The sequence below is a fragment of the Enoplosus armatus genome, chromosome 17 (genome assembly GCF_043641665.1).
Source record: "Enoplosus armatus isolate fEnoArm2 chromosome 17, fEnoArm2.hap1, whole genome shotgun sequence".
Taxonomy (NCBI): Eukaryota; Metazoa; Chordata; class Actinopteri; order Centrarchiformes; family Enoplosidae; genus Enoplosus; species Enoplosus armatus.
The window spans coordinates 7572223-7597047 of NC_092196.1; the positions used below are offsets into that span (position 1 = coordinate 7572223).

At 41.1% G+C, this 24825-nt stretch overlaps 1 protein-coding gene across 1 annotated transcript in view; it reads right to left on the reverse strand.

Annotated features, from left to right (window-relative positions):
- Positions 1-3821: 3821 nt before the first annotated feature.
- The window catches only part of clec16a (C-type lectin domain containing 16A), a 34011-nt gene continuing 13007 nt past the window's right edge, over positions 3822-24825 (reverse strand). The window contains exons 10-23 of the mRNA XM_070923319.1: positions 23661-23967; positions 22181-22286; positions 21979-22079; positions 21253-21372; positions 20653-20762; positions 18705-18749; positions 16285-16335; positions 15996-16124; positions 15368-15488; positions 9774-9925; positions 8884-9088; positions 7920-8090; positions 6650-6787; positions 3822-4948 (exon numbers count right to left, since the gene is read on the reverse strand). Of these exons, the coding sequence (XP_070779420.1) occupies positions 4350-4948; positions 6650-6787; positions 7920-8090; positions 8884-9088; positions 9774-9925; positions 15368-15488; positions 15996-16124; positions 16285-16335; positions 18705-18749; positions 20653-20762; positions 21253-21372; positions 21979-22079; positions 22181-22286; positions 23661-23967 (2355 nt within the window). The 3' untranslated portion in view covers positions 3822-4349. The remainder of the gene's footprint in view (positions 4949-6649; positions 6788-7919; positions 8091-8883; positions 9089-9773; positions 9926-15367; positions 15489-15995; positions 16125-16284; positions 16336-18704; positions 18750-20652; positions 20763-21252; positions 21373-21978; positions 22080-22180; positions 22287-23660; positions 23968-24825) is intronic.

Below are 24825 nucleotides of genomic sequence, written 5' to 3' on the forward strand. Positions count from 1 at the left end.
GGGGATGGTGATGAGTGAATCAAGTAGCAGTTTCATTCACAGCTTCTCAGTTTTCAGGACATTCCCGACTATTTTGAGAAGTGAAAGGTGAAGCGAGGTGTTTTGTGATTGTGCTCTCATCAGCTGATTTCTGCGGAATCCTCTGCTGGGAGTTTTCTGTCCTTTAAATACACACACACACTGAAGGCTATTAGCCTTCACGTAGACTATTAGCCCATCTGGCAGCCTCACTGGTTGCTTGTGTTTTCTTGGACAAAGATTTCCTGTGACCAAACGTCAATGCCCCAGTTCCTTATAAACAAATTTCATTGAGAAGTGATGTAGAAATTAAGTTCCCAGAAGACTATCATTAGTCACCAGTTTCCTTTGTTCCTTTTGGCTTTTCCACAGGATTTCTCTTCCCAACAAGATATCTCAGAATTTACAGCATGATTACTGATAACGTAACTGATTTGTAGGAAACTTTGTGGAAACTAGGCTAGCTGTTTCCCATCTTTGTGCTAAGCTAAGCTAACCAGGCTACTGGCTGTAGCCTTGTATTTAACGGACTGATGTGAGAGTGGTATCAATCTTATTATTTAACTCTCCACCTGAAAGTGAGTAAGTGAATTTCCCAAAATGTCACAACACACATTTATATTTCGGGCCCCCATTTACTGCTTGTGTGCTCGACTCTTTCTTGGCTAAGGTGCAGTAACTTCCTGGAGTCTCTGCTGGTTTCCCCATGTTTCCAGCTTTTGTGCTAAGCTAAGCTAATTTGGTGCCAGCTTGTATAAACTTTGGTATAGAGGCCCCTAAATATGTTATAATCATGCCATATGTCATAATGAATACATTTGTAATAATACTGTGAAGTTTTGTATAGCAACAAATGTGTTATTTGTTATGCTCTCAAACTATCTCTAACAGAACCAGGGATTGTACATGTTATTAATCTGTGGTTAACAGGTAACATTTAGAATAGGGGTATATGCGAAGCGCCATCTAGTTTTGAAATCGTCGTCAGTGATCGTAACACTCAGGGGCGAGCAGACAACGGCACACACAAGTCTTCAAATCAGCTTAACATCTCGACAGTCAAAACTTCAATTTAATGCTGCGACTGTGCTTTAGAAAAAAGAAAAAGAAAAAAAGGAGAAAACACACACACACACGCACGCACACACGCACGCACGTATGGTTGCAGTACCAGGAACCCATTCAACATGTTTACGCACACACAACCAGACTTCCCTGAAGAGAGGAACCGCGATAAAAGCAACACATACAGACCACAAGATGACTGAGGGCTCCTGCAGCAGCCGCAGCAACACAACGCAAAGGTAGAAAGTGTAAAGGCAACGTCATGATCGCAGCCTTCCGTCTCGCACACACACAAATTTGAATTGTGATAGATATATATATATATATATATATACAAATATGAACTGCAGTGTAGCTCGCAACACATTTTCCTGTTCACAAATGCTGGATGGATCTTTATGTTCAGTGTAGATCAGGGTTTTACTGCTTTTTCTGATCCGTGTTTTAGACTCAAAATCGTATAGAACATCTACATTTGAGACTGATAATATAGAAATTTTTCAAACTCATTTCTAGTTTTGATAAAATTGCAATATCAATATCAGCCTAAAATGCTACTTTGGCAACAAAACACTATCAGTGGAAGCGTTGACTCACAAGGGTGTGTGTGCGTGTTCCTGGGGTTGGCAGTTCTTTTCTGATATTTCCTTTGGTTTTCTTGCTCAAACACTGAAGAGAGCCTCCCCTGCCGTTACTACAAGAGTGTGATTCTGTGAAGAACGGGGAGAAAATAAAAAGAAGAAAATCATGAGCAAGAAAGAGAATGAGCACAAAACAAACAAACCCTCTTCTGTCTGCAAACACAATAACTACTCATGCAGCTGCCTCACTGTTGTTAAGTAGAATAATTTATTGCAGTTCTTTATTTATTCCTCTGTTTCAGTTCATTAACAATAATTACAGGTTTAAAAGCCAAAAGCATTTACAGAGCATACAAACATATTACATACACGCACACTACAATCAGAGACTAAATAATGGAAGCTTGTCATGGCATGTTTGGATAGAGGTTGCTAATGGTTACAGGCAACATGCCGCCATGTTTGAAGACAACATGGCGGCGTGTTCCTTACAACCATCAGTAGCTGCTCTACAAATTGTGCCAAGCCTCTTCAGCGCGTCAGTGATCAACACTATCATTCTTCTGCTATTTACAGTAGCAAGGTGGAAATACTAAGAGACACACTCCCAAAAAGAAAAAGAGTATTGCTCTGACCTCTCCTTTATAAACTTGTTGATGACTGTCCAGAGTTAAAAAACAAGAATGATCGAGCGTTAAGACTTGAGCTGCGTGATAATGGCAAGTTAATAAAATGGTTTAAAAGGATGAGGAGATATGGAGAAAGCATGTCCTAAAGAATCTGTGACTGTGCTTCAGTTACAAATCAAGTCATGAGTTAAGGATAAAATACACTGAGATCCCATTCACATGGATCAAATAACACCGCTGTTTGGAGAGATAAGCTGTCCGTTACATTCATCTCTCCCCTCATTGGTTAGCTCTTACGATTATTGCAGTAGTAAAGCTTTATTCAGCTGATTAAAGCAGGAGGGTGGGGTGGGGGCTTTATCTGTTTAAACTCATTCCCAGATACATACAAAAAACTGAGCTCAGGCCAGTGCCTGAAGGGCAACCAACAGATACATTCAACCTAGTTGTTGTTGTGCGGACCTGAAGACACGGATGTTATTTCAGTTGACACGTCTAACGTCACTCTATTGTACTGCATCACTCTATGAGGCTGTCGGCTCCATTTAATCAAGCAAATTCAGTTTTTTTTCTCTAAATATATCAAACAATACTTTCCAATCAGTAAAAAGCAGCATCAACCTGTGTTGTTACGTACTGAAATGCTTTATGTGGAGAATCAATGAATGAACGAATGCCTGCATGAACTGACTCAAGAGATACTCTGAATTATTTACTACTACTCAGTGAGCTGCCATCCATTATGTATAACTGCTGTGCAACTTTTTCAGCAGCCTTTGCTCCATTCCGATCTCTCTGTGTTCAGGCAGGTTGCTGACTGGTGAATGGCCTCCGTGAATAAACGCACATGATCTAATCCCTGCAGGCTATGAACTACTGTATGGATTTGGGAAGGAAGTTGGTGATCTGGAGTGGAAGTGGAAATAAAAGCCAATCCAATGAGGTCCAAGTTTGTTGATTACCGTTGCATATCTGAAAAAACCCCAAAAACCCAAAATGCTTTGTTGCACTGCACTCAAGCAAGCTGTCCTAAACCATGTGCTGGCTGTGATGACAATCAAAAAGCTGCTTTCACACATCTCATGCTGCATCCCAAGATGAATTAATCCAAAACTTTAGATGTGAGCTACAACGTCACGTTAACTTCATGAATGTTGACAGCATGAGACCTGCTGCCTCCTCCCTCAAGATGCTGCAGATTATTTCATACATTTTCTACAGCAGCCACCAATTAGTAAATGGGAAAATGAATGGATCATTACTTTACATGTGGAACAATGAGAACAAAATGCAGAACACACACACAACCGTGGTGGCTGAATCATTTGAGCACATACGCACACACGCACACGCACACGCACACGCACACGCACACGCACACACACACACACACACACACACACACACACACACACACACACACACACACACACGATGGCAGTTGTAGGTGGCAGTAACTGCTGACGGGTCTGACATGCAGTGGTTAAAAGGCAAGTGCAGCGGGCTCTGTGTGTACTGCATGTGTGTGTTGGCAAAGAAGTGACCATCACCACAAAACAATAGTGGTGAACCGTTATGCGAACACAAGACACAAAAATAGAGCAGGTCTTTAAAACCTCACAGGTGGAAAAACAGCTCACAGCAGCAGCGTGTGTGTGTGTGTGTGTGTGTGCGTCTTAGAGCTGACAAACAATCGATCAGAATGAGTAAAAAAATCGTTGCTGGTTGCGCCTTTACACGCGCTTGCTAAAAACACGACTGGTCACACTCAGATGCACAGACACCCAAATGTGCTTTGAGCCTCTCTGGAGTTCGACTGCTGTCTGTCTCGTCCTCTGTTCTCTCTTTGTGAGTAAAAAGAGTTTTTCTTTATGTGCAAACACAAAATGTTGAGATGCCTCCAAAAGCCCCTTAGACTATTCACATCGCACACTACCTGCAGGTGGCAACACGAAAATACACCGCAGCAGGCGGGATAGTTAAACTACCGCACTTCACTGTCCGCTGTGCGTGTGAGGGACGAGTTTAAGTGCATGAACGTGAATGTGTGTGTTGTTTAATCCAGTTCAGGTGAGTCTGGTGTTTCAGTGTGTATCTCTGTGTCTTCTGTCTCCTCGACACACTCTGTAGGCGTCGACTCGTCTCTGTTCACCTCGAGAGGGGCGTCTTCACCCTCTGGCTCCTCTGGTGCCTCGTCAGTGGGTGTGACCAACTCCGTCGTCGTAGTTTCCTCTTTTAACGTCGCATCCGTCTCCGTCTCATCCATCGGTGACCCCTCTTCCTCTTGTAGCTCCTCCTCTTCTCTTTGCTCTCCTTTCCTATCCCCCTCTTTCTCTTCGTCGTCGTCGTCGTCGTCCTCCTCCTCCTCCTCTGCGATGGAGGCGTCTGGTCTCTGGAGGGAGTGTGTCGCGGGAGTGTGGCTGGCGCAGGGGTGCAGGTGCGGCGAGTCCGCCGGGGGGAGCAGCGTTAGCGACTCCACGCTGAGGGAGTCTGAGTTGTTGTCGGTGAGGAGGGAGATGGTTGGCTGGGATGCTGGGGTGAGGCTCGGGGCCAGGGCTGGAGCCGAGGGAGCAGAGGAGACTAGCGTTACTTCTCCTCCTTCCCCTTCTCCGCCTGAGGAGGAGGGCGGGGTGTGCTCCAAAAACGTACCATCATCTAGAGGAGAGCAGAGGAGAGCATTAGGCAGGTGAGCTCAGAGGAAGACACATTTCTAAAAATTCTTTCTGCGGCCCTGGTGTGAAACTATGTGCCTTTTCTTTAATAAAGTCTTCAGAAAATGTTTGTCCTGCTTTCTTAATGTGATTTTTCTGCACAGAGATGATCTAAAAAGAGGTAAAAAGTATAACTTCCAAGTAAATGTACTGCAGAAAACAGATTAAGCAAGTGAAATTTCACAATACATCCTAAATTCAGCAGATAATTTAATTTCAGAACATAACCAGTGGGAACCCTCACACGAACATAGACACACACAGGAGAGCTTCATGTAGTTACTACAGAGATCTATGAAGGTAAGAAGTGCCACACACAAACAGACACAGGCAGACTGACGACTGAGTAGCACAGCATGTTCACCAAGTACCTCCCTTTGTTTTCATTGTTCATAGAGTGAAGAATAAGCAGGAAAAAAGAAGGTACAGGGAGAAGGAAACATAAGGAGCAGCAGTTGTACTAGTGGTTTCACACTAACAGCAGTTTGTGTGAGCAGAACTACAAAATATACTATGTACTACAATGTAAACTACTATGTACGAATACTTACATGGTATGAGTAATGGTGCGGTATGGAAGGTACAACAAAACTGTTTTACAATAATCAATGTCAGATCTACAAAATTAGACCAAACCACTGTGTGACAGGTTACAGTTTTAGGGTCTGAAAGTCGAGGTCGATGAATTTTGGGGCTGACAAGATGTAAACTGAAGACAGTGAATAAAATGATTTCAAAACCATTTCCCTTGTGCGACAGACAGACTGATTTGAAAACACTGGTTTGTTTAAGTAAGTCTCCTCTAAGTGGACATTTCTTTTATTATAAAATAAAGCTTTTTTTTTTATGTGCTGTTTTGTTAGCTGTAGTTATGAAGCCTTTCAGCCAGTGTATGAAACACTCAATGTCTATGCACATACACTCAGTACCCCTGAACAGATACAACACTCTCATGACCGAGTTTTCTTGGCAGTGAAGTGCCTAACCAACTTAGGACAGTCTATATGCAACATCCAATCTTTTACTTATGTAATTATGTAAAAACAGAAATGGTTAAACGTACGAAACCATAAGGAACTCTTTTCATTTCTATCAACCCAACCAGACACTCAACCTTCTTAAATTCTCATTCACGTCGGTGTAGCCTGTACCTGCATGTACATACACCCTCAATCAACTACAGCAGGAATCTACTGAGGTATGGGGCGACTCTGTAAGCAGTTTAACAGGTACTCTGGAGGGTAGAGTGTGACTGTTCACATTCACAAAGAAACACCATACGTTCACTCCTACTCTGTATGACCCTGTGATAGAGGTAGCACAGGGATGCTTGAGGGTCCCTGTGCTACTTCTTATATACCAACAGCTCAACTGACGTCACTGCAAACTGTTGTGGTGTGTGTGTATATATGTAACTGTACATTAGTTACACCCAATACTGTACGTGTGTCAAGGAGATATGTGTGTGCTGTATAGTGCAGATATACTGTGTTAACCACACCTCAGCTCCATAAAGAGCCTAGCTGTTACAAAGTAGTCTCTTTTTGCCTGTCCTAACTTTCCCAAAATGACTGATTTACATTATAGTCCAGAATCTTTATGTATGTTATGTATGTTGGATGTGGATGTTCTGTGTGTGAGCTACCTGTGGGGCTCTGAGCTGATATAGTGCTCGCTGTAACAGAGTCACATCTTCCTGTGCTCCCACTCCCACTGGAGGGAGGCGAGGGGGAGGAGAGGGGCGAGGGACTGTGTTGCGACACACAGTGAGCCACTGCAAAACCTGGAGATGGCGCACATTGACATAGACACACACGCACAGACATACACGCACGGGTTACCATGGGTGGGAAAATATATCACCTGACCATATGTAGCCCGAACATCCTCATTTCAATTCAATTCTTTTAGCCATCGACGTATGTGACATAGAGTCGGACTTATTGTGTGGCACACAGTATATACACACATCATGTATCTAAGAGACTTGTGTGTCAGGTGCAGTTCTTTGCATATGTGCACATGTATGTTTGTGTGTTCTTAAATTTGATTAATTCCGAAAGAGTGATCAACTTAAAATGTATTTAAACCAACTTCAAATATCTACCCAAAACACACAGCATGTGAATCCTAATCAGAAAAACTGCCCTTTAGATGAAAACATGTCGACTTTTGTTGACCTTTAAAGTGGCTATAAATACATTTCAATAAATGTGGACTTAAATAGAAGCTTGCTATCAGTTTCAAAGTAATGGACCTTCACATTTTAGATTAATTTCCACAGGAGCAGATTTCCTTGCTGAGACAAACAAAGGGTCTTATTCAGGAAGTGCAACAGGTAATACAAACCTGTGAAAAAGGATTTAGCAGGAAGAGGCAAGGCCACAAAAAGCGAATCTAAAGTAAAACTAGAGCAAATGGTATTTAACATAAAAGGAAACAACATTAATTTAAAAAATGAAACAAGGTCAGGGGAGTTTTCAGCTGTATTCTCAGGAGTCATAGTTCTACACAAAGCCTCTAATCTGAGTCTCCTGACAGACACAAGATTGATTTACCGTCACACTTCTACACTAAAGATCAAATCACAATCCCATCTCCACAGCTGAGATACTATCACTGTTTGGTTTGAAGGTCATGGCAACTTTCTGAAAAAGACTGAAGAAGAAAAGCCCCAATACACTTATAATGACATTATTGATTGTTACACTATTTCTCTTAAAGAACCACTGCCATTGTTTTATAATGTATGTATGGTTATTCAGATCTAGATTACAGGCGTTCTGCTGCTAATCTTTTTACTGTCTACTATGTCTTGATTTGAAGCCAAGAAAGAACCATAAAAAGACGAGTTTCTGGATCTGGAAGCGGCGCACAGGCTAAAGCAGGACGTTTAGGCAGTGGACCCTGGTCACCTGGTACTTTATCGACGGAGGCGAAGACTGATCTATTTGCCGTGGGGTCATTGGGCGCCCGTCTTGACTGCTCGTAGAATCGGAAAGGCAGGGCACTGGGTGAAGCGTTGGCTGTCTGACCGAAACCCAACACCTCCGTCGCACTGGGCTGCACAGGCAGGTCCAACAGAGCTGCGAACACAGTAAGAGGGATATAAACGCAGCACCATTACAGTAACGAGGTTTGGGACTTAATGTGAAGTTACAGAGAAGGGTGTCTGCCTTTTGTCACAGAAAGGGACTAAATGTGTGGACAGCATGTGTAACTAACACTTTGGCTAATGAATGAAATATGCATGGTTACATACATTCTTTGCTTTTATTGTGAGGTCTTTTATTTAAAGCGTGAGGTAGATTTTACTTTCAGATCACCAGCATTAGTTGTAGTCAAAACATGTGAATTATCATGGATGACAGAAGTGCAAGAAAAAGAAAGATGTGAAACTGATAACTAAAAAAAAATATTATTTGATTAATTAGAATTGAATGACGAGAAGAAGGCCACTATCTAATTCAGGGAATGACTGATACTATGAAGCTCTTAATAAAGAGATTAGCTTTCACTTCTGCTGGAGAGCAGTTTCACTTCCACTAAATTTAGTAAAAGTGACTAATTATTAATTGACATATATTGATTTGGCTTTTTTTTTTAATAAGGTTTTTAAAAAAAATCCTTTGGTTGAGGATGCTGACGTCTAAAGATAAGCTAGAAGCAGCTAGCTGTTAACCTGTGGTTGTATATTACTGATGACTGGATTAGATTCTTAATTGCTCCATTTACACTCATTGCTTTCTGTTCAACATTTCATGTGATTTCTTGTAAAAACTACTGTACTGTACTTTCAAAGTAACTCAACCTCTGCGTGAAAAATGGCAGCCACTCTGTTGTCAAGTGCAAAAAGGAAAAGGCTTCCTGTGTACTCACCTGCAATCCTCTGCATCTTCATGCGCCGGGCCTGGATGCGACCCTTGGCCAGCCTCTGCTTGGCGATGATGCAGCGGATGTGGTCGGCGAAGATGAAGTTGGCCTGCAGGATGGGCAGGGGCTTGGCGTGGGGGTTGGAGCTGGGCTTATGGATGACGATGTTCAGCGCTCTGCTGTCGTCCTCAACACCAGACACCTGCATGTCCTGTTGAGAGAGGGAGGGAGGAGGAGAGTGAGGGAACAACGAGTGGGGGAGAGTGTTAGAGAGATTAAACTGCAAGAGAGAGAGATGGAAAGAGGTAAAGAAAAAAAAATGGAGAAAGTTGGAATGAAAAAGTGAAGAAACATAAGAACAGTGGGACAAAAACAGTTGAGTAAAGATGGACAAAAACAAGGAGCAAATAAAAAAAATAAATGTATATAATAATTTGAAGAAAATAGAATGAGCGATACAAATGAATGGAAGTCAGAAGAGAGAGAGATGAATGGGGCATAGACCTTTCGTTGCATTCACAATTTCAGACCCAAAAACATGTTAACATGACTGAGACACATTATAATAACACTTTCCCTACAGTTTCACAACAGAATACTGTAAATATTCTGCAACTCAGATTTCAGAATTTCTTTAGAAAAATGAAATGCAATATCACTTCAACTTATCTGAGGCCATATTAACGTTGCAGAATGCACTGTGATTGGTACACGGCATGACTAAACAAAATACCCCCAAAAACAAAAACAACGCATATGTGTAAGAAAGAAAGGTAGAGGGAAGTAGAATAAAGTAAAAAATAACATAGAATAAAAAGGAGGAACAACTAAACACTTAATTTACTCTTCAGCTCAAAGACATATCCACAGATGGGGACACACCACTTTTCTCTTACTTGCAGAAGGCCGGCAAACTTGACAACACCCCATCCAAGGCGCTTGGTTTCTGGTTCGACCAGACTCATCTGGTACACATCTACAGCGAGGAACCTCTGGGCCTGGCCGCCATCTTTACTGACCACCATACAGGCTATTAGGTCACTGTTATCTGAAAAGGATGACAGACACGACTGTAAATGTGCTGCTATGTAATTCAAGTCGAGGTCTGTCTTTGTGATCTTTACACAATATCACCTGCTAGGACCGATGTTCTGCATTCTGCATTGAAATATGCTGTTTGGATAAGATAACAAGACTAAGAGTCAGCAGGCAGGCAGGACAGGACTGATCTGCTTACTAAGAATTACAATAACTGTAATATTAGTAGTTAATTTCATGCTAATCCATCAAATAGTTGTTGAGACCAGCCAACAGACATTGTCGACACTACAGCTGCTAGCATGGCTAAAATAATGTAACTGAGCGGACTGTGTGGAGAATCACATTTTCTAAAGAGGTTTTAGTCTAAATAAGTTCTATGATAGACCACTGTGGTTGATGGTTATATCACAGGAACATACCTGATTACTAATGCTAAACCACATAAAAGGAGGACACTGTACCTTTAACAGCCTACTTCTGTTTTATGTTACAAATTAATAAAATGATTCATCTTCTTTAGAAAAACCAATATGGCCACTTTGAAAAACCAAACCTTGCTTTCTGAGGTATATAATAGTGCTACCCCTGAAACACTGATTATGCAGTTGTTACCTACTTACGGTGTTAGTTATAAACTCTTCTTAATTAAGTGCAGTTGTGTGTTTTACTGGTGAGCAGTATTTTACTTTAAGACCAGATGTAATTTTTGTGTCCCCACTAATGTACACTATAGTCATATTGACACAGCAGGCAGACAGCAGCACACAGCCAGTCAAAACAGACAGACTGCTACACACACTTTTAAAGGACAGATAAGACGCTTTTCTCCCACATGTCTGAGAGGAAGAAACGATGAAGAAACGGCAAGCCCACATCTCAGGAGCTTCACTTCAGTTTACCACAAAGTCTACTTTGAAGCAAACATGAAAAGTGGAACTGATGATGACCTGATTTGACGCCACTGGTTTTGATTTAAATATCACCCACCCTCACCGGCTCGAAATGTAAACGAGTCACACCACACTGACGTACAACCCCCCATGACAAACTTCTCTTGCACAGTCTCACTCATGCTCGCGGGTTCCCTGATTTCTATTCTCAAGAATCCTCACAGATCCATCTTTGCACTGGTGTGTGACGAACTAACGGCCTTTCTCTCTAACCAATATTAATAACTCAACAGGGGTTGCCAGGAACTTGAAAAGTACCTGCAGCTGGAGAGATAGTCCCCGATTTACTATGGCAGCAAAGGGACGCTAACAGGCAAATGGTCAGAGAAATGAGGGGAAGTTTGATAGCTTGAATCCGCAGACCAGCTGGGGAAAAAACCATCCCGCCCCCAACTTAACTTCTGACTGCAGAAGGCGGGGGCGGGTCAACTTGCCAGGTCAAAAAGACTTTAAAATGTGGGACATTTAATAGATGACAAGTTCTCTATCTCAATCCAGCAATTTGTTTTTGGATCATTGAAACGGGACGGTTTCAACCACCGAATTTGTTTTGAAACTACTTTCATCCAAACAGACAATGTTTCTATGAAAAATCTGGTTTCATGAGGTACAGTATGTTTCCATGTATTAGTCAGTTGAAGTTTTAAATTCACTCCTCCCAGAAGAAGGAAGTTAAGAAGAAAAGGCATATTGATGGTTAAGCCACTGGTTTAGTGTTTGAAGGCATACTGCTGTGTCATGAGTTTCATCATTAATCATTCAGCAAAACATATTGCTGGTGCTATTTATTGCATGAATTATTCAAAAGTTTTTCGGACTTGGATGACAATCTAACTGACGTTCTCCCTTTTGTAACTACAAGCAACGTACCATTGAGCAAGATATGACTTAAGCTGTTCAGTAAAAAGCAGCTGACAACAGTGCAGTGAGCAGCTGCCAGTCTTAACTGTGTGTATGTGTTCAACACTCCCTGTCCCTGCAAGTATTTCCTTGAGCAATCAAGTGTCCCTAACCAACCTGCCAGGTTACACAAACATTACTGAAGGTAGACAATGGAGTGACTATTCAAAAAACAAAAAACAAAATTTAACTCCAGTTTCAAGCCTCAAAGGACATTTAGTCCCCAAGAAATAACTGGTCACTCTTGGACATGTTCATTAGAAATATATAACACATAAAATCAGTGTTGTGAGATTCTTCAAAAGTGACTTTTTGAACAATTCCACAGCAAACTGCAGAACTTCCGTGTTAAACAGTATCAACATGAATTATTGTCTTTGCATGCTCCTTTCAGTCACCCGATCGGCAAAGTTCCTGTCGATGGGAATGCAACATGATCCTCCACTTGCAAGACCATCTCTGCAACCACAACTCCACTGACACCATTTACAGGTACAGACATCAGCAAATGCTCTGTGATTCAACACCAGAGGATGTGGTGAAATGGAGGCGGTGGCAGCATAATGGTCAGAAAAAGGAGTTTGTGGGTGGAAGGTTGCAGGTTTAAATCCCCCAACCCTTGAGGAAAAACCCTCCCTCTCCCCAGAATTACTCGGTAAGAGTGTGTTCTTAGTCAACCACCTTGCTTAAATGAAAGAGACAGTGACCTACTAAAAAGAAAAAAACATGGGTAGAGTTAAATGCAGGAAAGATAATAATAATAATTCCTAAACAGAGATTGTTGAAAATGGTCTTTTCAAGACACAGAAAATGACTGGAAGTCATTTCACACCTGATGTGATACTCAATACTCAAATCTGCCACAGACTCTATTGGCTGGCATTAGGAATCATGAAAACCATCACAGTTTCAACCACTGCATTCAATGTGAAAGTAAAGTTGCAGGGAGACATCTGGTTTCAATAGGTATGTTTCCATCCATTTGTCAAGCGATACCCACGAGCCCTCCCAAAATAAGGGAATTAAGAAAACATTAGAATTAGGTTAAGTGTTCATCACCAGGGTTCAGGACAAATGACAGTAGAGCTTTCACCACATCACAGAAGTGGAAAGTCTTTCAAGAATTAAAACTAGGTCACTTTTTGATATCAGTCAATTATGTCTGTTTCATTCAGTCTGAAGACAAAAACGAATAAAAAATAAAAAAAATGAAATGTAGAAACAAAATGGCAACACTACCATGACAGATCTGCAGAAAGCAGAAAGGCACACTGCTGTGTAACTGGTTTAATACATTCAGCAGGCCACTTTTGTCAGGTTACGTCAGTCATCGTTCGGCAAATGTGTTTCCAAAAAGCACCAAAACTGCAGCTCAGTCATCACAGATCATATGATAACTCTTAAAGGTCATGACTACCGAAATTTACCACAGACGGTACAGTCATCACTGTGGAATTTACAATGAACTTCTCCTCTTGTATAATTCTAAGAAGTGGTTTGAATGGTATACCTAATTATTTGAAATCTCAAATAAGATTCAATATATAATGAAGGTAAAAAGAAAAAAGACATTTTACTTGTACAGTGGTGTAAGTAATATTTTCCTTTACAAAAAAGTCATCCATATAGTCGTCTTACTGGTCAGTATAGAAAGGGAAAGACAGAAGAATAGAGATGGCGCAAAGAAAGAAGAAGAAAAAAGGCTTTCTTGGCTTGCATCATAAGATACACCTAATATAGATACAGTATGGCAGACTTTCTGCTGTGGGGAATATGTGGTGAACCTTATTTAAATAAAAATGAGGTAATGAGCTCATTTCAAATAAGAGAGGAGGCCTTCCTGTTTACTCTCCGGCTCTCGACTCAGAGTGAAAGCATGAGTAAAATGGTATATGCTATATTCTGTCATTTTGATTATTTTAGTTACAATTTAGAGTCACCAGTTCTAACCTGCATGTCTTACTATACTAACTTCTTTCCACAGATTCAGAGATTAAGCAGAAGGCTGCTTATTCCACTGCTCTTAGGTGGCCAGCAGTGTTTGGCTAATAACTAAGTGGAACTGAATAACTGTTTTCACACAGTGGAGGTTGTATGTCCTTCAGCTGTTCCAAGAAAAATGTTATCTTTAATATTTGATGATGATCGTTTTGAGAGAACTTGGTTCCTGGGAAACAATCACTCCTTGAGTAGGACTGCAGGCTGCACAAATATATTATCGTCCTGCTTAATGTAACTTCATTTTTTATTCCTGCTATTTCTACAGCTGGAAACCAGGGAATCTGTTCTGGACTGCATCAAATGATAAACAAAAGGTAAACATCGGCAGAGAAACAGTTTTCTGTCATTTGGCTTTTCCACAGGAAATACAACTAACTATGATTAACTCTATTATTCATATATTTCAGCACATCTTTAATAGGACTCGTTTGGTTGTGTTGATGTTACCTCTCAAAGCTTCCTTTCTCTCCCAACCTGTTTTCCATATGTCCCTCAAAGCAACAGTTGGGCTCTTTTATACATTTTCAGTGGTTTGTTTGTTTAGTTCTTTGGCACAGAGGCATATGCTATATATATTTATATAGACAATACTAGTCTGTAAGATACATTCAGTATTAGTTTTGGTCTTTTCATGGGATTCGTTGATAATAATAAAGAGATAAAACCAGGTTTATCCTTTATTATGCTTGGGCGAGCTGCCCAAGGACAGCCCATGTGTGAGAAACACTGATTCTAAAATCACACACACACACACACACACACACACACATCAACAAAAGCTACCCTTAGTAGGTAGCAGAGTTGCAGCCGCCCTTTATGTACTGAGAAGCGGAGTGCTGTGAGGTTGTGATGTTATAAAAGGGTAGCATGTTTACATCAGTACTGTTAAACGTAGTCACAATGTAAGTATGACGCATCAAGGAGCCATAAACACATGCATGCACATGTCAACAAAAAAAGATTTGCAGAAGGATGTGCACTGAGTGCGTGACAGGCTCATCACTCTGTTCACATTACTGTGCAAACATACTTGTGATATCCTGCAAGGCAGCTAACCACGTGCAAGTTTCCATAACATCATCTACACACCTGTGTACAGTAAGAGAAGGCTCTTCAGGTTATCTGTGTGTGGGAAGCTGTGTGCGTGCGTACTGAGAGTGTGTCTGTATGCTCGTATCTGTGTCGTTGTGGTTGTGAATGACTGCATGTGCATGTTTCTAGGTATTGCCAAGTCTGTGCTTTACATCTAATGCTTTCTTTCGCACAGAGTGTGAATGTGTTAGAAACAGAGAGAATTAGAGAAGTGTTTCAGGTATTTGTGCTGTAATTGTAGATTGGCGGAGGTTCTTTTGTAGAGGTGGTAGGAGTTGTTATTGTTTTCTCCTGCTCTTGTAGTTCGCGAGGGAGTGTCTGTAATTTTCTTTCCCTTGACTTTCTAAGGTTATACTTTTATTGCACTAATTAGACTTAATTTTGTCCTTTATCTGTCCTTTGCCCACCCTGAAGTTTGATTCTATTTCCCCAGAGTATAAAAATGATATATAAATAAGCCTGTGCTCTGGTTTTGTATACAGTGTGTTTCTCTGTGTGTGTCTTACTGAGGTCTAAGACGTCGTCTGTCTTGATAAGGTCTTCAGGTCTGGTCAGAGGCAGCTGTGTCTCAGGTTCCCCCTGAAGCTGAAGCGATAAGGACCGCAACATGAAGAACACACGGATGGCCTGTAGAGAGAGTGGAGACGTCCCACACAAACACAAACAGTTCGAGATGTTATGTGAAATCAACCTTCCTGTCTGAAACTGACGGTTACAACAAACAAAAGTATGACAGCGTTCCCAAAATCCTATTTGAAAACAAAAGAGACTTTGACATCGTCAGAGCATCAGAGCTTTGGAGAGCCGCCATTCTGTTGTCAGTTGTTTGTGGCAAGGTTATTGTTTTTGGCAGAGTTCGAAACCAAAACAATGTAACATGACGTACACCTCTGAGGTATTTTAAAATGTAAATATTAACTTTGTACTTAAAAAAAAATAATGGTGCTTGATTAATTTCATATCCCAAGGCTGAAAGAGGAAACTCATATTTCAACTACAACAACACCTGACTTGCCAGGAATCTCCCAACCGGTTGTATTTGAGAGCTATTGATTTCAGACTTAAGTGTTACATGCAATGTGGACTGAGCTCGAGTATGTGTGTGTGTGTGTGCACGTGTCTGTGTGGACGCACCCTGCGTGTCTTCTCCACGTCTCCACAGGGCAGTCTCTTGACAAAGTCGATGCCAGTCAGAGGGGTGCCGGTGGGCGGTAGCAGTATTGAGGCATCCATCATTAGATACTCCACATTCAGCGGTTTACTCTGTAACATACACATGAGCACGAGTACAGACAAGCCCATGAACAGCAACCGCACAGACATTAGCAACAGCAGGAATATTTTTGTTCAGGTACATCATGTTTTAAGAGAGAGAAAAAAAAAAAAATCAAACAAATGTGACACCAAATGAAGGCCGACTAACCGTCATGCTCCTGTATTCATCTTCAAACATGTCCAGAAAGATCTCCTCGCCCTGTGATGACATAATCAATGTGGAAGCCAGTTAAAAGTAAGCCGGAGGAACACATCCACAGTGAATTTGGATTTGGGTGGACTTTCATATTGAGTTTCACCCCATTTTTGCATAAAGCATAACTCAGATGTCAAAAGGACAGATGCATTCACACAAGATGTACACATCCACTCCTCTGCTCATTTTCTGGTTTTGGCTTTAACCTGGAACAGTGCCAGAGCAGCCACTACTAAATGGTAAAAACCCATTACATCTTGTTATAAGTTGTAAGTAATACTGGAATGTTTCATGTTTTATTGTTTTTGTGCATCGCCTTATTGCATGCATATTTGATAATGACAGCAGAGACACAGAGACGAAACATGGAAATTGAGATATGGGCAATGATATGCAGCAGAATGTCGCTCTAGGCCACAAGGGTACCCCTCACAAGAGTTACTTCCAATTAAAAATCTAATTTGTGCTTATAATTATAAGTATGTAGTATAATTATTCACATTCATGCCCTAATATGGTTTTGAAATGTAAATTTACTTACTCTAAATAATCATGACGCCAGTAGAAAGAAGGATGTTAATGCATACATGTATACATTCTCAAAACAATTAAAACTGTAATGATACTTAATAGGCTAGTTGTGTCCTGAAAACATCATCACTTGCCAGATTCCCGCTTTCATGTTACCACTTGGTCATATCCCATGTTAACATCATATACTCAGCTGATCTGCAAGTCTGTGCGTGCAGAGTGTAAAAACAGTGTATGGAAGTACACACACTCTCATGGCACTCTCAAGTATCATTTTCTGGGGGGGCCAGTGCTGCTCGTGGGCTCTTTGTTTGTGTTCATGGTCATATTTCTGGACCTTGGCAGCTTCCCATTCTTCTACTGTTACACACAACAGACCAGTGACTTTTCTTATCTAGGGATATGACACTGTTGCAGGCCCTGTTCCTCCAAGCATGATACTGCCAGCGCTGTGCACAAATCCTGTGTGTTCCAGCACATCACCCATGTAAATGATGGCGGGGAATGAAAGAGGGATTCTTAAATGACGTCCCATCAACAAAATGATGTTGTGAACCAAAAGCAGGAAATGCTGGACAAAAGTTATTTGGACGTGAACAGTTGAGCATTGATGAGCGTGGTGCTAAATGGAATGGAAAACAAGTTAAATATGTAAAGATCAACATTTACAATCTTAAGCACTGATATTTTAAGTAATTTGCCGTTTCATGTGAGATTCATTTAATCAGATGCAGATTCATCATTTTATTATTCAATCAAAATATACATTCAAACTTTGTTGTTTCCACTTCCTACAGAAAGCAGCTATACAGTTTTACTGTGATCCTGATTAATGGTTTTGCTTACTGTAGATGAGACTTGAGAGCCAACATTATTTATTTATCATATGTCATTTTAAGCTGGACGCACCAGTTTTGAACAAAAAGATTGTTAACAAGAGAGCAACCACAACTAGTAATAATAAGTAATGGCCATATTTTTCAACAGGAAGCCTCTTTTCAATGGTTATGATTGGAGTCAGTGCTAGTTTCCTGAATGCTGAAACACAACTTTTCTGCCTCTCTGGACCTCGACAGTCCACAGGGTTAAATCGTGAAAAAGGTCAGCCAGACCAAACTCCTGTGACTGATTCCAAAACTGATATCCAAAGACACTCAAAAGGAAACAGAAAGCACTGAAACTTTTAACCTATGTCAGTTCAAATTTGACTTTGTATAGTATACATAGGAAACACTTTCACTTTTACCTATTACACTTTCAGGGAAACGGTTTCAGTTATTATCAGTGGACACACACACACACACACACACACACACACACACACACACACACACACACACACACACACACACACACACACACACACACACACACACACACACACACACACACACACACACACACACACACACACACACACACACACACACACACGTCTTTTGGGATTCAGCTTTTGTTGCAACACAGTTCTCAAGAAGAACTGGTTGTAAAACGAGATTGGCTGTTTGCCTGTCTGGCTCTTAGTAAATTATTGACTTTCTGTCCGTTTGCCCGTCCCAGTAGCTGTCTCCAGAGCAGCCACAACAGCTAAAGTTAAAGTTTCTCATGGTATGACTGTCAGCTGAAGCCTGCTGAGTTACAGCAGTCACCTAAATATCTAGCATTAATGTCATTTGTTAGACAACGTCAGTCTGCTTGTATGAGGGTGTGTTTTCAGATGCCACTTGTCGCTTAACTTGTCCTTGAGACACACATATTTTCATAGGTTAGTGGTGCAAATGTGTGTGCATTGGGTAGATGTCTGGTTATCTTAAAGAGTGTGTGTTACTGTGTACACTCACCTTATAAAATCTCCGCAGTAAATGCAAACTTTCTTCTCTAGCACCCTGCAAACACAAACACCACGTGTAAACAGTATGAATCACAAACTTATCTTCATTAAATGTGTATTTTCAAAGAATGAACAGGTAAGAAACAAATTGTCAGAAAGTGTGTTGGCTATAAAAAAGCAAAAGCAACCAATCACTGCATCATCTGAGGAATTCCACATAAAATAATAAAACCACTGTTGTGTCAGAGTCAAATGTTGACCTCAACAAACCAAATTCAAGGGAAAAACCTAACAGACTTCCTTCCTTCTTAAGTCATCTTCCCGAGCCATCGCTCCCCAACAAGCTTTGCTAATTAAAACCTCCGCAAACTATTTCCAACTTATACGTAAACTTGCACTCACTGAGTCTTTGTTTTATATATTTATGGTTCTTTATAGACCACAAGCTTTAGATTTAGAAAACAAGTTTTACTCGACTGAAACTAATTAAATATTATGATCATTTAACAGTCAAGTTCTCTTTCCTTTTGACTTGCAATTTTTAAACTTCACCACAAATCACAGTTTTGTAAAAGCTGCTGCAAATTCAGATGTTGAGGGGCACAATAATCACAAAACAACTTGTGAGATAGCGATGGGACTGACAAAATGATGACGTACAAACAATTAGCATTTTACACAACATTATATTTAATAATGTTAGATTAGATTAGATTATTAGATTATTCACATAATTGTGAAAAGAGGAGTGACATACACTGAAATGCTCCAGTGCTTCATTCAATCATACACTTAATAGGAATCTGATAAGATGGACTGCAACTGTTTAATGATCCCTCCTGTGTGTGTTATGCAAGGCAAATTCCTTTGTCAGCAATAAATGCTCATCTGGTTTCCTCATTCACATCAAGAATCAGAGAGTTAGAGGAAGGATAGTTATGGTCAGCCGATGTTCTTCCTGAGTAGTTTTAGATACGGTAATCCTTCAACAATGTGAAGCCGTATGCGATTAGCACTGAATACACTAAACCCGGAAATGCTGGCCTGTTTTCCTGTCAGAGATTAGTAATAATGAATGGTCAGCTATTTCCCATCAGCAGGGCGGAAAGAGAGTTAGCAGGATCAGGGCCAACTCAACATAATATTAACAGAATCAGTTTCTTGCTAGGGTCAGTTTCCTTTGTTGGACACAGTAAACAGCCAGAAGTCACAACTTGACAAATAATTAAGCAAATAAACTGACTACAAATAATGATCATAATTCCTGGTAAAACCCTCGACATTACCATTTCTCATTTCTAAATTGCGTCAGAGGTGGGGAATTCTTCAAACCGAAATCCCCAGTTATGTTAAACTGACTGATATCAATATGTAATGTTGTAATATGAAATCCTGGAGAAAAAAAAAGTCACACAAGCAGTAGCACAAGTACTTCCTGTAACTCCTGTGAAGAAGGAAAATAGGAATGCAGAGAAAGAGAGGGTGGGTGAGAGAAGAGAGAAGAGGAAATAAAACATTTCCCAGAAGAATCACCAAGAAGAAAAATCGAGTGCTGTGCAAGCGAGGGCGGGTAGCAGGGGAGCGACGGAGAGAGGAAGAGGAGGAGGACAGTTCATGAGGTGATGATGTGAGGTTTGGGCAGAGTTCTAGATGAGAGGAAAAGGGTTGTCCGACTTCAATCATACACAATCTGCTGAAATTTGTCATAACCACAAATTAGCACTACGGATTCTGAGGAAGTTAAATGTAAAGGGGTTGTTTTACTGCACTGGAGGAAAACCTCCTATGGATGACACAAGATCAAACTTTCCACATTTCAGAATCCCTGAAACTCTTTGTGTGTGTTTGTGGGATTTCTGATTCTGTGTGTGTGTGTGTGTGTGTGTGTGTGTGTGTGTGTGTGTGTGTGTGTGTGTGATATGTATGAGGTAGCGTGTGCATGTTTGTGTGTGCTGTACCTCCAGGCAGGCCAGGTGAACGTCTTTGATTATACAGTGGTTTCCAGACAGCACGGACTGCTTTAATAAAAGGCAGCTCAGCTCCATGGTAGCTAGACGCACTTTACCATCTACACACACACACACACACACACACACACACACACGTACACATAAGAGAAATATATTAATAAGTAATGAGGATAACTTACTGTAGTTCCGTATTGGCTTAACAAAGCAGGTTTAGAATAATGTGTACAATGTTAGTGCCTAATATGTAATTAATTGACCAAAATGTGTTCATAACATGAAATGTACACGTCAAACAGCATTTTCTACTACATTCTACACACACAGAACTTCTCATAATACATGTGGTATTTACACAGAATGTGTTCATGCTTGTATGTTCAGCTTGGAGATAAAATAAATATCACAAGAAAAGAATAGTACTTGTTAAGATATGGAACAGCACATGGTTGTTAATTTCATATTCCTCACAGAGCTGTGTACAGTAATGGGAATTCAAACTGGAATGAAATGACTGACTGAATATCTTTAGTTATCTAAATTACCAATACAACCCAGTTCCTCATTTCAAACTGTTAGTGTGTGTGTTACCTGGCTGTGCTGCCTGGCTCATAACTCTGATCAGTCTCTCTACCAGCACCAGGCTGTAGGAGCTCTTCTCCTGGTCAGGAACAGGCAGCTGCAGACGCTCCAGAAGATCTCGGTTTATACCTACAGACAGACGGACAGCCAGTCAGACCAGCTCAAAATGTTGCATGCAGGTTTGGTGGCACAAAGACAAATACTGTGATGTTACAGGTTTGTTAAAAAATGATGTACACTTCAGTCCTGTCTACTACAAAATAAACAGGGGTGTGGTGCCATTTCAATCAACCTGGATTCTGAAATTCCAGCATATTTCACAAAAATGTGGCCATTGAGACTCTATGGATCATGCTAACTTGGCACTTGCCAACTCCATCGTAGAGATTCGGGGAAACAAGGACTTGGGAGGTTTTATTGCAGGGCTGTTGCATTCATTAGTTTTAGCTCTGTGTACCCAACAAACTGGTAACTGAGTGTATATTGAAACAAATATGTTCAGATGTAAAGTAGGAAATGAACAGTTCTCTGCAAAAGACACCACAAAAATGAACCAAATTATTAAAATGAACCAAATTCAGTTGAGTTGAGTCAGTCAAGTCCTGTTTTCAGTTGTGTACAGATTATATGGACCTCCAATATGGCTGCCAGTTAATTAATTAATTTACCAGGTATCTAATATAAGAATCACTATGAATGTATTTGTGGTTAAATGAAATGAAAAGAAAGGCCAACCTTTGCTGTGTGAGACAGCATATAGCAGGCAGAGGACAAACAGGGCGTGGTAGTCGTCGTTGCTGCAGTCGAGAGCGCTGTACACCATGTCTAAGAACGGTCTGCAGCAAGAGAGAAGATATCATCAGACCATAGAAATTTCTGCCTTTGCTTATATTCATATCTTTCCAGTTTAACTGTTCAGATATGTGTGTGCAGGTACCTGCTCCTCTGTGTGTGCGTGCGGGTGGCTGCAGCCGTCTTCTCTTCATCAGTGATGTTCTGCTCCGTCAGCTCTGACACCTTCTCCATCACCACCATCTCTATCTCTGTGCACACACACAAATACTTATGTAAATGTGCATAAATGTGAAGTTGTTGATGTTTTTTTGTTTTTTTTTAAATACATGCAATTAACTTTCACATCACACACCCTGAACAAACTCATCATAGCTATGAAGAAAAAACAGGCCCTTGTCACCGGTGATCATGAATGTACAGACTGAAGTGCTTCCTTCTCACCAGTCACTGGTTCAAAAAATTATGAAATATGTTAAAAGCAGCAAAGATGAGCCAATCGTACCATCAGTGTCTGCTTACTATTGATTAGAGACCAAAATATTTCAGAGCATAAAATGCACTATTTGATTAAAAGGTGCGGAATATTTCACCAACGATGTACAGCATGTCACCTAACTTACCGTCTATCCTTCAAATCTTATTTTATCACTTTTCTGATCAATCAGTTGAATAGGGTAGGTGTTGTTTTTCCACCCGAAATGGTACATGTCTCATTTTGAAACTATCCGTTTCTCTGCAGCCCACGATGCTATTTGTGTTAAAACTCATGCTGTCAAACTCTGTGCATTCGGGCTGTCAGAAGCTTTAAAGACTGTGCAGCACTGCACAAAAACTCTATTCAGTCAATGTGAAGAAGGAATAATTTCAGATGAGTGAAATGGTCACAGTTCTATTTAACGCACACACACTTAGATGCTAACAAACACACACACGTGAACACAGTGCAGGAGTGAGAGACAGGCGGAGAGGTGAGGAGTACAGGATGGATGGTGTGTCACCGTGGAAATGGACAGCCAGCTGCCATGGAGATTTTGTTGGACATGTGATCAGTGGTAGCCATGGTAACCACAGAGAAATTAAAAAAGGTGCCAAACAGGGGAAGCAGCAGAATGATGGAGGCCTCATCTCAAAACTAGCCAAAGAGGAATTTTTGAACTTTCGCTGTTTGTCTTCTGCATTTCCTTTTAGCTTCACCTTTTCACCCTCTTTCATTCTTTGTTGATTTTAACACTCTTCCCTTTTCCAGGAATCATGCATGTCCTTACATGTCCAGCCTTACTACTCAATGAAATCAAGAGGCTGCATAGCCTAATCTGAATTTGGGAAATAAACAGGAAATGCACGGAGATGACCGCAACAGTCATGTGCACAATGAAGCGGCCAACATGAAAAGCAAAAAAGCCGAGCACATGTACAGTAAAAGGTAAGCTGCTATCATCTGTTCGCTATTCTGCCTTTTGAGTTAATCTCTTTCTCTTTTCTGTTTGGAGATGAGGGCTGCTGCTGCGGTGGCTGTTGGGTAACCAGGGTGAATTATGGGAGACTGCGTCTGATTGATGGGAGTAAAGAAACACTCACAAACACAGTCCTGTACTGCTGTGTCCAATGAGACACACACTCACCTTCCGCCGTCTCCCCACTCGCTCTGCTTCCCTTAGAACTCCCTCCTCCCTCTGTACCTTTTCCCTTCTCTCTCTCTCGGCCTGCCTCCCTCTCTCCTCCTCTGCCATCATCATCCCAGCCTTCTTCTCCTCCTCCTCCGCTGCCTCCTCCCCCTCCCCCAGCCCTTTCGTCGTCCTCCTCCTCGCCCAGGTTCTTGTAGTTTGGCCTCTTCTGAGTTCTCTTGCGGCCGCGGTGGCGGGACAGCTCCAGGGAGCGCTCCAGAGACTCGGGGGGCTTGGTGAACCGTCGCACACCTCCTGCACTGGCCTGGGGGGTAAGAGAAGGACAGACAGGAATCAGAGAGGCAAGAGTGTGAGACGGGAAGACATCACATCACAGAGTAATTATTTTATCAACTCTACATTATGTCGGAATACTTTTTGGTGATTATGGAAGTATTTTGTTATCATGTGGTTTCAAACATGTTTTTGGTTAAAATAAAGCAGTGGCCGTTCTGTGACTTTGCTTCTTGGTTTTTCATGTCTACAGTGGTATCAAAAATGCAGATAACAGTTCAAAACAAGTGAGGAGAAGAAAATGGGAGGGGTGTATTTAATCAGGTGATGATATGCCGGTGTGAACACACTCAGAGGCCGGATACTCAGTTTCCAGAAAGCATTATCACTGCAACCCTTTACTGGTAGATGTGCATGCAAAAAATAATACGCAGGAGAACACATGCATACACAAAACACATCTTCTCACACATGCACACACACAGCCTTAAAATAAATCCTTTATGCACTATCTTGTTGATCGAAGTCCGTTAAAACACACAAGCCACTTCCTCCCTGATAGACTTTCAGAGTAGAGGAGGAAAATGACCACTTGACACACACACACACACACACACACACACACACACACACACACACACACACACACACACACACACACACACACACACACACACACACACACACACACACACACACACACACACACACACACACAGGGGCCACTTCTGTGAAGCCATACTGGAACTATGGCACCAAAACGAAGATATGCACACAGGAAACAGCTGGTGAACGATAAGATGCTGAACAAAAATGACAACACTGACTGTAAAACTGAGTAATCATAAAGACAATAATTACTGCCACTACTAATTCTAATGATAACACT